We start from the raw sequence: 12,094 nt of genomic DNA, 5'->3' as shown, positions 1-12,094 counted from the left end.
CAGTTTGTGAGTTAGAGCCCCCCGTCAGGCTCTGTGCTGACAGCTCAGAGCCTGTAGCCTGCTTCATATTCGGTGTCTCCCTCTCTCTCTGTCCCTCCCCCACTCACACTCTCTCTCTCAAAAATAAATAAACATTAATAAAAAAATTTTTAAAAAATTACTTAAAATCTTTAAAAAAAAAAAAGGAAAATAAACCATCTGATTAATTTGGAGTTTTCACACATGACGTAGAGACGACATCAATTTCCCAAGGTATACAATGATACCGAGATCTACTGCATGAGGAATAATCCAGTGTGATTGAAATTCTGCCATAATATAATTAAGTTTATAAAAAAAAAGTCAAAGATGCCACTACATAAAGGTGTAAATATATGTTAATATATTTATATTACATTTAAATGTGATTAATGCCATTGTACAGATAAGTATAAAGTTCTGAGTATGGATGTGCGATGTGCTGATGAAACCCTAAATGTTTATTTAGCATGAGCAGGGGTTGGAGCAAAGAGAGAGGGAGACACAGAATCCGAAGCAGGCTCCAGGCTCCAAGCTGTCAGCACAGAGCCAGATGCAGAGCTTGAACCTACGAACCGTGAGATCACGACCTGAGCTAAAGTCGGATACTTAACCAATTAAGCCACCGAGGCGCCCCACTCACTTTTCAGTGTGTGGCATTCAATGTCTGTGGGTCACATAGCGAAGCCCTTTAAATCACAGGCTTTCTGTGATTAGATGAGATGTGATCGGGTATGAACTGTCTCCTCCCCTCTATTAACCCTGCTTTGCATTCAAAAAGCTTCCCCTGTGGAAGGTGACGTCCAGATTATACAAATTATTGGTAGCAAACAATACCTGCGTACACAGGTGTAGAAAGCGGAAGCAGAGTTGACAGAGGGAGGTTTGCCACCAACAATCTGCACACTCATTCATTCATTCAACAAAAACTGATCATGCTTAAGTTACGTTCCATACTCCCTTAAATGGTGACTTTACAAAGGTATTTAAGACAAGGTTCTTGTCCTCCAAAATATTCTACGTGGGAGAAAGAAACACAAAGAGAAGTACAATAAAGGCATGATTAGATACTACAATATAGGTACTGTAAGACGTTATGACCAACTCAGAAGGTGTGACATTTGGCCTGGATCATGAAGGATCGGTATCTGTGCACGAACGCCGTATTTCTTTTATTGACTTGATGGCAGGGACCACGCCTCATCACAGCACCTTTACCATGGCAGGTGCCAAATAAATACATATGGGATGAATAAGTGAAAGAAATCCAAATTTTAAGCTTTTGATGAAGGAAAAATCGAAATAAGTTTCGGAATTACAATAAAATTACGCTCTGACGATGGAAAAAATAATCTTCGGGTCCTCAAATATGTGTGGGCAGAAAAGAAAACTGCCTTTAAATACTAATCTGAAAATAAGAACCACTGAGACTCTTCTTTTGGATACCATAGACCAGAAGATTGCAATGCCACGAGCTGCCATTGAAACAGGAGGAAGATCCATCGCTTTCTGAGGCTGTTTTTCAGTACTCTGAGATACTGAGATTATTGTCCTTTGACAAATGGGGGAACTGAGACAGAGAAGGATGAAGTCATTAGCTCCAATCCTGCAATTAGCACATGGAGGAGGCTGGATTCCGACCCAGCCCTGCCTTGTCCCAGAACCACACCCTTAGCTGCCAGGCGATGTAGCTTCACCCCCCTGACTGGCCCACACAAGTAACCTTTACTACTACTATGCAGATAAACACTATGCAACATTAATGGTCATCTGCTATCTTTGAAGACAGGTAGGAAGGAGGTTGCTACTAAACATGGCTGTTCTCCCATCAGGAGACCTCTGTTCAATAATTTAGGCTGAAGAAAATTCTTGACTGACTTATTTTCAAAGGCCCAAATTCAAGTTTTCAACCACAAACCTTCCAGCGTCTGGACTCAGATTCTGAAATGTAATACCAAGGAACTGGAACCTAGATGCCCTTGGTATCCAGATACTTCAGGTAAGATGCTGGCTGCCACAGTTACCATCTTCCTCTCAAACTCCCCCCAGTGTCACTCTGTTCATGAAGGCCGCTTCTCTGGGAGGCAGCCAGGCAAACAGCCACCAGAAGGATATGTGGTACTGAGAAGCTCAATATTAGATAAGTGGTCAGACTTGTTTATTTGAATTCCTCCTTATGGCTGGTCATCTGATCTTCCTGCAAAGGAAGCCTGGAATAATCCACTTTAAGAAGGTCAGGGAGGAACAAAGGGCATCGTGGAGAAGAAGACAGGAAAGAGGAACCACGCAGCAGGAGAAAAAGAATAGAAAAGCCAGAGGATGAAGTACTGTCCATAGGAATTTCCTAAACCATTACCTGAGCTTATCTCTGATTAGGGTTCATTGGCGACACTGCAATGGAATGAAAAAATAAATACACACATCCATGCATCAGACTCTATCCCTCTCTGGATGGTCAGCTTGGAATACACAAGAATTCAACCTGAGTTACCCAATAAAGGGACAGCTGACCAGCCACGGCCAGACTACACCTGTGGCAGACACGTATGGGATAGGAGATGAGAGGTTGGGGCCACTAAGCCACAGTCATTATTCCCTGTCATCTGATACCATGCACCCTTCAGGTTATATTTAGGCTCCCCATGTGAGAGTTTTAGCCAGTTACTATCATCATAGCAGTAGCAATAGTTATGAGATGATACATAATAACAGTAATGATAACAATTGAAATATTTTTAGCATGGAAAAGATACCATTTTGAAATACTAATTTCTCAGCAAAATGAATACATTTCTAACTTAAAAAAATACAATCCACCTTCCTCATTCAACACATAATCAATTTCCTAACCTCCTTCACCGAGACCGCTAGCCCCATAGTCTCTCTCTCTCTCTCTCTCTCTCTCTCTCACACACACACACACACACGCACACACACACACACACACACACACACACACACACACACACACAACCTCACCCTATCCCTTACACTTCATGTACAGACTGGTGGAGAGGAAAAAAATTTCCTCTACCCTTCCAGGTTTTTTGACCGGTATATTGACATAAAAGAGATTAACGAAGAAAAACAAATTTAATTATGTATGTATGGGAGCCCCATAAGAATATGAGACCCAAGGACATGTTGGGTCAGTTGAGGCTTATATGCTATCCTGACCTAGGGAATGGGATAGGGGCTTAGGGCTTCAAAGGGGAGGAGGGTGATTCACAGGACAACAAGGAGAGATGATGCATAATTAGATGTTCGCCCTGCCATACAGATAAGTATTCCAGAGAAAAAGGAATCTCTGGTAATAGCTCTTTCTCTGAGCCAGGACCAGTATCCAAATTATTTTAGGCCATAACAACTTTACCTTGTTTATTATGCTTTTCTTGGTAACTTCCCATAATTGACTCCCTACTCCTAACATCTTTTGTCTTTAGCTGAACATGATATTTAAGGTGATGGCTTGGGCCATTTTAGGGAGTTACTCAGAGTTCCTGGGTCTCTCCCAGGTATACACAGGAAGCATACATATCATTAAGCTTTTGTTTGTTTTTCTTCTGTTAATCTGTCTTATATCAATTTAATTCTTAGTTAGTCAAAAACCTAGACAGGTAGAAGGAATTTGTTGTTTTTTTTCCTCACCACACTACATGCTCTATAGGCAATGATCAACTTAAAGAACAGTGAAACAAACAAGGGTTCTGAGCTCAGACTTAACCAGATTCAAATTCCAGCTTTCCCTTAGCAAATTGTGTGACTGTAACTATTCTGAGTTTGAATGTCCTCGATCTGAACCACTTTGGATAAAGTACGGTGCCTCGCAAACACGCGACACGTTACGTATATGGAGAGTGACCCTACTATCGACTAAAAATTAGGGAAAATTTTTACATGTCAATTATACCTCAAGAAAACTGTAGGAAATAAATTTTAAATAAGTAAGTACAGGGGCACCTGGGTAGCTCAGTCAGTTAAGCATCCAACTGTTGATTTCAGCTCGGGTCATGGTCCCATGGTTCATGGGATGGAACCCTGCATCGGGATTTGTGCTGAGAAGAGCCCAGCCTGCTTGGGATTCTCTCTCTCCTTCTCTCTCTGCCCCTTCCCTACTCACTGTCTCTATCATAATAAATAAACACATCTTAAAATAAGTAAATAAGTAAATAAATAAATAGGGGGTACTTTCTATATATGCTTGAAATGAAAGGAGTCATCCTTTTCTTAACTATTAAAGAATTTATCTACATCAACCAGGCCTCCTGTTCTCTCCTCTTCTGGGTCTGCCACCTTTTGGCAACATGAGCAAAAAGCAAACATACAGCCTATACACTCATTTCATATTTTTAGGCACTTTAATAAAGATTTCAGAGAAAACAGGTTTGAATTTAAACCGACAAATCGATGGGGCACCTGGGTGGCTCAGTCGGTTAAGCCTCCAACTTCAGCTTGGGTCATGATCTCTCAGTTCGTGGGTTCGAGCCCCGCGTCGGGCTCTGTGCTGACAGCTTGGGGCCGGAGCCTGGAGCCTGCTTTGGATTTTGTGTCTCCCTCTCTCTCTGTCCCTCCCCTGTTCACACTCTGTCTCTGTCTTAAAAATAAATAAACGTTAAAAAAATTTTATTTTATTTTTTTTTAATTTTTTTTAACGTTTATTTATTTTTGAGACAGGGAGAGACAGAGCATGAACGGGGGAGGGTCAGAGAGAGAGGGAGACACAGAATCGGAAACAGGCTCCAGGCTCTGAGCAGTCAGCACAGAGCCCGACGCGGGGCTCGAACTCATGGAGGAGGATCATGACCTGAGCCGAAGTCGGACGCTTAACCGACTGAGGCACCCAGGCACCCCCAAAAAATTTTTTTTAAATAAATAAACCGACAAATCGAGAGTGAGGATGAAGTACAGGTTCAAATTGTTCAGGTGAATGCCAATTTTCATTTCCACGGAAGATCGAAAGCTGAGTTAGTCAGACATCACTTTGGTAACCGGTTAACTGGCAGGACCGCCGACTTGACACGCTAAATGGGTCTCTCTCTCTCTGGAGTGTGGAAATCAATAACAGCCTGTCCTCTTCCCCGACCACACGTGTCGCAGTGGCCCTGCTTCCTTTACTATGTTCTGCATCCTCAAAGGTCAATCTGATCACATGCCTGTGGGGCCTTCGGGGGACCCCCCCCCCAAACTTTGTGGTCTGTCAAAAAAGTCATTGCATACAGCCAAGAAACAACAACATCCCAAGGCACAAATGGGTGCTGTCTGTGTAGCTGTCAAGATAACCTGAAAAAACAGGTAGCTGATGACAGCAGAAAGCCAAGAATGCGAAAGGTAAACATCTGTGATTAAAAGGAAAAAAAAACAAAGAATAGAAACAAAACCCTAATGTCAGCTTGCTAAGGAAAAGGGGTTCACCACAATCTATCCCTCTGTGCTCTCCTTTACCCTGAAAATGTATTTATGTCTGTCTGTCTATACGTATGTATGTAAGTATGTATGTACATACATATGTATGTATATATTCATTCATTCATTCATTCATTCATTCATTCACTGTGCTAAGCACTCAAGTGCTATCTGGTTGCACAGTAATGGATCTTAGGCTTGGCTCAGTAAAGTAAGACCCCCTCACCGCCTGCAGTTTAGATGTATTTGTGGTTGAACATCGGGACACATTTGGGGGGGACTGCCTCCTCTCTGGGTCTCCCCTCTCTGACACGCTGATAAAGACAACTGAGGCTTCAGGTCAAACCTTTCCCGTAAGCTGCCTCCGTCTCGCAAACCCACAGAGAGATCTGGAACAACCCAAAGGTGGGCACGATCCACTCATCCGTTTTGTCCCCTTTGACCTGCCACTTTGCTTTCCCTCACGTGCACTGCAGAAAGAGCTCTGCTCATTTCGAACGGCAACATGGTCGTACCTGGTCTCTCAGCCTCTCTTGGTGGCCCATGATCGCAGTGGCATGATGGGGGTACTTCTGCTTCAGATGTTCCAGGAAAGCTTCTCTCTTCCTGTCCATCTCAGATGTTTGCATTCCCAGTATTTCTCTGGAACTGCGGGGTCCACCTAGAGTGTGTCTCCTTGGGATGTTGCGGGAAGACTTGGAAACTGAAAGGCGACTGTTCCCATTAGAAAGGCGTTCCTTGGTTCTGCGACATTCTGCATCTTCTAATGACGTGACTTGTAGATTGCTTTTTCCTTGTTCTGAAAGACAAAAAAAAAATACAGTTTGCAATGAAAGATTTTACTAGAAATGTCATTTACAGAACACTAAGAGGGTTTCTGGCTGCTGTTAATATGTAACTATAACCTAGCAGGTTATTTGTTTTTTAGGCAAGACGGGAACCACATCAACAAAGGAAATGAGAAAAATTGCACTAACACAAAAAGTTGTAGAGAAAAAGGTGGTCGTTTCCGACTCTTTCCCTGAGATTATTCAGAAGGAGAACACTTGGTCAGACAAGTTTGCAGGCAACTGGGTTACCCCTTACCTTCAACTGTAATTATAGAAAAGTCAGTTCCAGTGATTCTGATTATTTCTTTTGTTTTAATTGCAACCTCATGCTGGTAACAGGACTTTTATAGTTTCATAATCTGACGGTGGTTTCGGAGACACTTATTTCATCCCCAAGACCAAAAATAGGCATTATAATCACAGACCTATGAGCCCCCTGAAAACTCGAGCCCCCCTCCATTAGCATAAACCAAGCAAGCGTTAGAATTTTATTAGGTCGATATTACTATTAGGTGAAGAATGGAGAGAATGTAAAGGCTTGGACACATTTGGCCTGAAGTGGACTTTAAAACACACAGTGAAAAGGGAAGAGATATGGTACATTTTGATGGCCTTGACCTAGACCCTTGCCCTTGACCTTGGACATGGCCTTTCCAGGCCAAGTTGATTTCCACCTAGAAGGGAGCAAAGGAGGCAGGCAATGACAGTGGATAGGGAATCTCTGCTCATTCTCAATGGTTGGCAAGAAGGGTGTCAGGCCTGCATCTCCTAGCTGACTGAAAAAGGAGAATTACTTCTTAAAAAACAAAACTAGAAAGGGAGAGTTATGAACATTCAAAAGCACTTCAGATTCTCTTCAGCAGGAGCGGTACTTACACACCACACAGATGCAGGCAGGATAAGGTACTCCTGATCCGTGAACCCTGGGCTCTCAGGCGTCCTGCCTTTAACCTCACACCCAGACCATACAATATGGTCTCTAAACCTCACCATCTTCCTTCATAAAATGAGGATGGCTGGACCAGTATTAGACGTGCAGCGTCTTCTAGCTCTAAATCCTTTAAAACCCAGTCTCAATGAGTTTTTAAAGAAGTTTCCGGTAAAAGCTCATTTGCGAATTATTACCTTTAGAAGTTCTGTGCAGAAAAAAAGATCCACTATTTGAAAGTTCTAGACTTGAGTCTCAGATAGACAAATGAAACTTCACGCCAGTGATACCCAGAGCATCCAGTTTATACACACACCAGCTCATCTAAAGGCCATGCCCCCAGTGCATTTCCCTCGTTGTCTAGAAACGCCTCTGTAGACAACCCCAGGTCTGACGCCCTTTGGGTAGACCTAGTGAACATTGTCAACTCAGGCTGGTTTTCCTATTCTGGTTTTCCATCCGGAGAATGGTGTTCTGGGAACAATTCTTCTTGTTTACCCTTCACTTCTCATTACATTGCTAATTATAGCATCTTCATCAGACACCAATGAGGAAAGGGAGGAAAAAATAGCCAAATTAGTTAATTCTCCTGCTCTTCATTAGTTTCAGCAGTAAATTTAGAAGGGGAAGAAGACCGAACTATTGCTTAAAAAGATATTGAGAGATTAACTGTATCATTTATTTAGGCTCCCTTCTCATTACGTGGACCCACATGACGGCTGCCTTTTTTGTGGTGTCTTCTTTAATAAAACAGAAGTAACAGGATCCACTGAATAAAGCGAGTTGCAAAAAATGCCATATGTCAGGTTGGTAAATACGTGTGCAATCTGGTTTCGCTTTAGCTTTCGGAGTGCGTGTGTGTGCACATGAGTTTTACATTGGCCAAAAACTTGTTGTATACTTCATATAACACTATTGACTTTTACACAGTGTTTTTAACGATTACTTTCGACATCATTAACATATTTTAAAAAATGATCCTGGGCAGTTAGATTCATTGGCAGGATTGAATCTCCGGGAAGGGGACTTCTTCACACGGGCAAACACACAGACACCCATACGGATAAACGTTCGGGCACCTTCAGCCACCAACAGCGGCAGAAAGTTCCATCTGCCTTGCTCTGCCACACAGACTCGCAAGAGCTATTTTGTCTCATCTAAGGATCCCCAGACGAGGTCAAGACAGCCAGAACGGTAGCCCCTTGGAGACTGAAAACAGTTTTCCGCTTTCTTCCTTCAGATAAATTCGGAAAGGAGCGGGGGAGGGGAGGAGTGGTGGTCTTTGCAGCCAATCTCCTGTCACCATTTACCTTTGGGAAGCCCCAACTTGCTGACTCTAAACCCCTGCCGTTTTCTAACACTTTGCTCCTGAAGGTCACGTCAGCCTTAGGTTACGTTCCCATTTTTTTCTTTTTTGTGCATTCTTCTAAAATGTCTCCAGTTGTTTAACAAGGTTGAATGTGACTTGGAGGAAGGCAGCAAAAGCACTGATGCCCAAACGCGCCAACGGCCAAAGGCACAGTCCTTTGGCGGACGCCCAATTGAGGGCGGACCTCACTCCTTCCCGTGGCTCCCCTTCTTGGCCTTCACCCCACCCCGCTATCGGCCCGGTCTGTCTCCCGTCCCACCACCAGGCACCTGCTCACAGGCACCAACAGCACCCCAACCCTACTGTCCACACAAAGCCACTTGGACACGCGTCCCGGTCACCTGAGCCCTTTCCTCAGGGAGGCTCAGTTCTTGGGGGCTCTCAATTCCCGGGCCCGAGGGAGAACTGACAACTCTACCACTCCAGTCATTTGGGGACACCGTGACCCTTCAGCTGGGGAGAAAAACTAAGCAGGGCAAAACAAGAGGCGACCGGGCAAAGGACAGGTAGTCACAATTCCACAGCCGTGGAGTCAGAGATCTGAGTCCCACCCATTCTTCATTATCCACAAAGCCATCCACACAGAAATCCAGTTCTATTTCTTGTCTGGAATGCACTCTGGTGCTAACATTGAAGTATGGGTGTGTCCAGCCACTTGCTATTCTGGGAATCCGTGTCAAACAAACAACGATGCTATAGCGTGAAGGCAAGGCTTCCAGTTTCCCCTTCCTGCCGCTCCCAGCCTCCGCACGGCCCCGGGAAACTGCTCTTCCTAGCTCACTCCAAGCAGGGCACAGAGCAGAACAGGAGCGTCGAGCAGAGAGCAGCCCCTCCAGCATTCCCGGGAGCAGAAGCAGGGATGAGGAGGGTGGCAGTGCCAGAGAGACTCTGCTGAGACGCAGCAGGTTATCCTGCGGGCAGGAGCCCACGGGAGCTGAAGGCTGGCCTCCGGGCCACAGCTCAGGTGGCCTCAGCCAAGTCAGCTGACTTCACAGCAAGAGATTTGAGACCTCGAATCCTTCAGACATTCCACGCCTGCCTTCCACCTGCGAACCAGCGACAAGACTTCCCTGAGATTTTATTCCCGAGTTCAGATTCAGTAGGCCACAGCCTCTTTGAGAAGGAGTCCCTCCCTTCTTTGTAGTGGCTTCCGGTTCGCTATCTCCAAGATGGAGCTTTGCAATGGTGCCAGGATCCTCTCTTGTCATAGGAACACCGTGGGGGGTTGCTGTTTCGTCTGGCTGTACAACCTCTCCGGGCCTTCTCTGGCAGCGACAGGATTTTGTCCGTCCGTGACTTCAAACCATAACGTTCTCCTGCTGCACACACAGAAAGGCTGCGTTTTCCAGCCTTCATCTAGCTGGGGCCTGGTCCTAATTCCTCTGGTCAATGCAGTGTGGGTGGCCAGAGGTGATGTGGGCCACCTTCAGCCCTGGCCCCCAGCCTTGCTGAATGATCTCCCGTGCTCCTTCTCTTTGATCTTGGGCTAGCTGCCAGTCAAAGCTCCAGAGGAAGCCGTCAAGGCCTTGGCGAATGGCGGCAGGCTACACAGACGGGGCCTAGGTCCCAGAGCCGGCCTGAAGGTGGGCCCTCAGGAGATCCACCTGGCCGGGAATATCCACCTTCTACTGTGTTCAAAACATTAACGTTGGTTGTGCTAAACCACAGAGATTACAGGGTTGTTACAGCAATTCGCCTATCTGACTAATACACGTCCCATATTCTGTTGGGGGCCCACGGGATTTCTTGCTTTCCCAGTTCTCTTGTTAATATCACACAGATCACCACCATATACGAACTGGCACAGAAACTACAGCCGAAATCAGACCATTATATATATTCACCTAAAAACCCTTAAAAATTAAATACGGGATAAATAAGATTTCTGGGATAGACAGAATAGGAACAGCCCTTCTGCTCCCCGGAAAAACATTCTCGGCTCAGGTGTTGGTTAGATGATTCATTCATTCTCGAAAATATGTATTGAGTGCCTACTCCGTACATTGAAAGGAGTTAGGAAATATAGTGAAGTTGTGATCGAGAGAGACATAATCCCCTTCCCTTACAGAGGATCCACATTATAATGAGGGAAGCAGACAAACAATACATCATATAAATGTCACGTAGTGATAAGTGCTCTTCAGGATAAAACAGGCCAAGGGCAGAGACTAATGGGGCAATTTTAGAATTCTGTGCAAAGACTTGAGTATCTGGGACTCCCCAAGCTTGCGCTCTGTGGCCAGGGCCATTTTTTGCAAGTTCAAGGTGTACAATGTGTTGGTTTGATACATTTACATATTGCAAAAAATGATTACCAGCAGAGCAAATACTATCTCGAAACACTGGTGGATCAGGGGTTGGCGGAGGCGAGCAGATGGGCTGATAACACTTTACCTGCCCAGGGGTTTCAAGAGCTTAGGGGCCTGAGCAAAAGCAGACACACAGGGCCACTGTGGGCAGATAGAGGCGGCCCGAGGAACCTCCCCCAGTATCGCTCCAAGGAGCCCATGGGCTTTAAAGGGAGTGTGATAGTCTTAGACTACAGGTTAGCCAATAACTACGGAGCGCACACAGGGCACCTCGCAATATACTTTCACGCTGTTGTTTTCCTAGTAAGCTGCCTACTCAGCCACGGAAACCTCACTGATTAGAGCCATTCTTGGGGCGACCATCTGCCCCAATTTGCCAAAACAGTTGTGGGTTACAACTGCCATCCCCGCAAAATTATTCATAGGGTTCCTTTTCACTCTCCAAAGTGTCTCAGTCTGGACAATAAGTTACATGATCACCCAGGGGATCCTTATCTACAGTAGATTGGTAAACGCCAAGCCCGGCGGTGAAATAATTAGCCTTTGGTTCAAGAAATATTTATTGAGTGTTTTCTACGTCCCTGGTGTTCTGTTAGTGCAGGAAACGCAAAGATGAGGAAGACCTGGTGTGCCCTGGAATATCACGTTCTTACTGGGTGCAACCATCAAGAATGCCGGGCTAGAAATGGACACGGTGTATTACGGATGACGTGAACAGAGGCCTGGCTTCCCTGTGTGGTCCTCGTGCTGACCAAAGAACTGAAACTGATGCCATCCTCCTTGGCTGCATCGCTTCACCCAGAACTCAACGGGACCCTACACATCCAATCTGAATGCTTCTCACCCTTATGATCTCTCCAGCCACCCCTCCCAATCTCCCTGACTTCTAAATACTCAAGTGTCCCAGGGTGTACTGAGGACCTGTCCTCCTGCACACGGACCCAGTCCTAGCAGATCTGACATTGACCCCCGCCCGTCCTCCTCAATTCGAGTGGAGAATATCCACGCTGCAATCAGCATCTCCTCTTGGATGCCTGATATAAACCTCTGGATCCTAACCTATCCAAAGGACTTCCCATTTTCCCCTCCACTTCCAAACTATACACACTCTCTCCTCCTCAACTCCACTCAAATGCTTTCCCTTTTGAGTAAATGGCAACTCCATTCCTCCAGCGAGGCAGGCCAACATTTCTGAAATCATCTCTGACTTCTCCTTTTCTCTTATATCCCACATCCA

General features: G+C 45.2%; 1 protein-coding gene and 1 long non-coding RNA gene across 12 annotated transcripts in view; both read right to left on the bottom strand.

Moving 5' to 3' along the window:
* The window catches only part of KIAA1217 (KIAA1217 ortholog), a 760,759-nt gene that overhangs the window by 286,255 nt on the left and 462,410 nt on the right, over window positions 1-12,094 (bottom strand). For all 11 annotated transcript variants that reach the window (XM_043564643.1, XM_043564640.1, XM_043564637.1 and 8 more), the window contains one exon: window positions 5,937-6,220. In XM_043564643.1, the coding sequence (XP_043420578.1) occupies window positions 5,937-6,050 (114 nt within the window). In that variant the 5' untranslated portion in view covers window positions 6,051-6,220. The remainder of the gene's footprint in view (window positions 1-5,936; window positions 6,221-12,094) is intronic.
* On the bottom strand, window positions 3,400-4,409 carry LOC122473847. Its single transcript, XR_006294725.1, has 2 exons — window positions 4,312-4,409; window positions 3,400-4,280 (listed from the first exon to the last, which is right to left on the bottom strand). It is a non-coding gene; the product is annotated as an uncharacterized LOC122473847 (long non-coding RNA).

This window comes from Prionailurus bengalensis, chromosome B4 (assembly GCF_016509475.1).
Source record: "Prionailurus bengalensis isolate Pbe53 chromosome B4, Fcat_Pben_1.1_paternal_pri, whole genome shotgun sequence".
Classification (NCBI taxonomy): Eukaryota; Metazoa; Chordata; class Mammalia; order Carnivora; family Felidae; genus Prionailurus; species Prionailurus bengalensis.
Note: the sequence above shows the minus strand (reverse complement) of the source record. Positions and strands in the feature narration are given on the sequence as shown.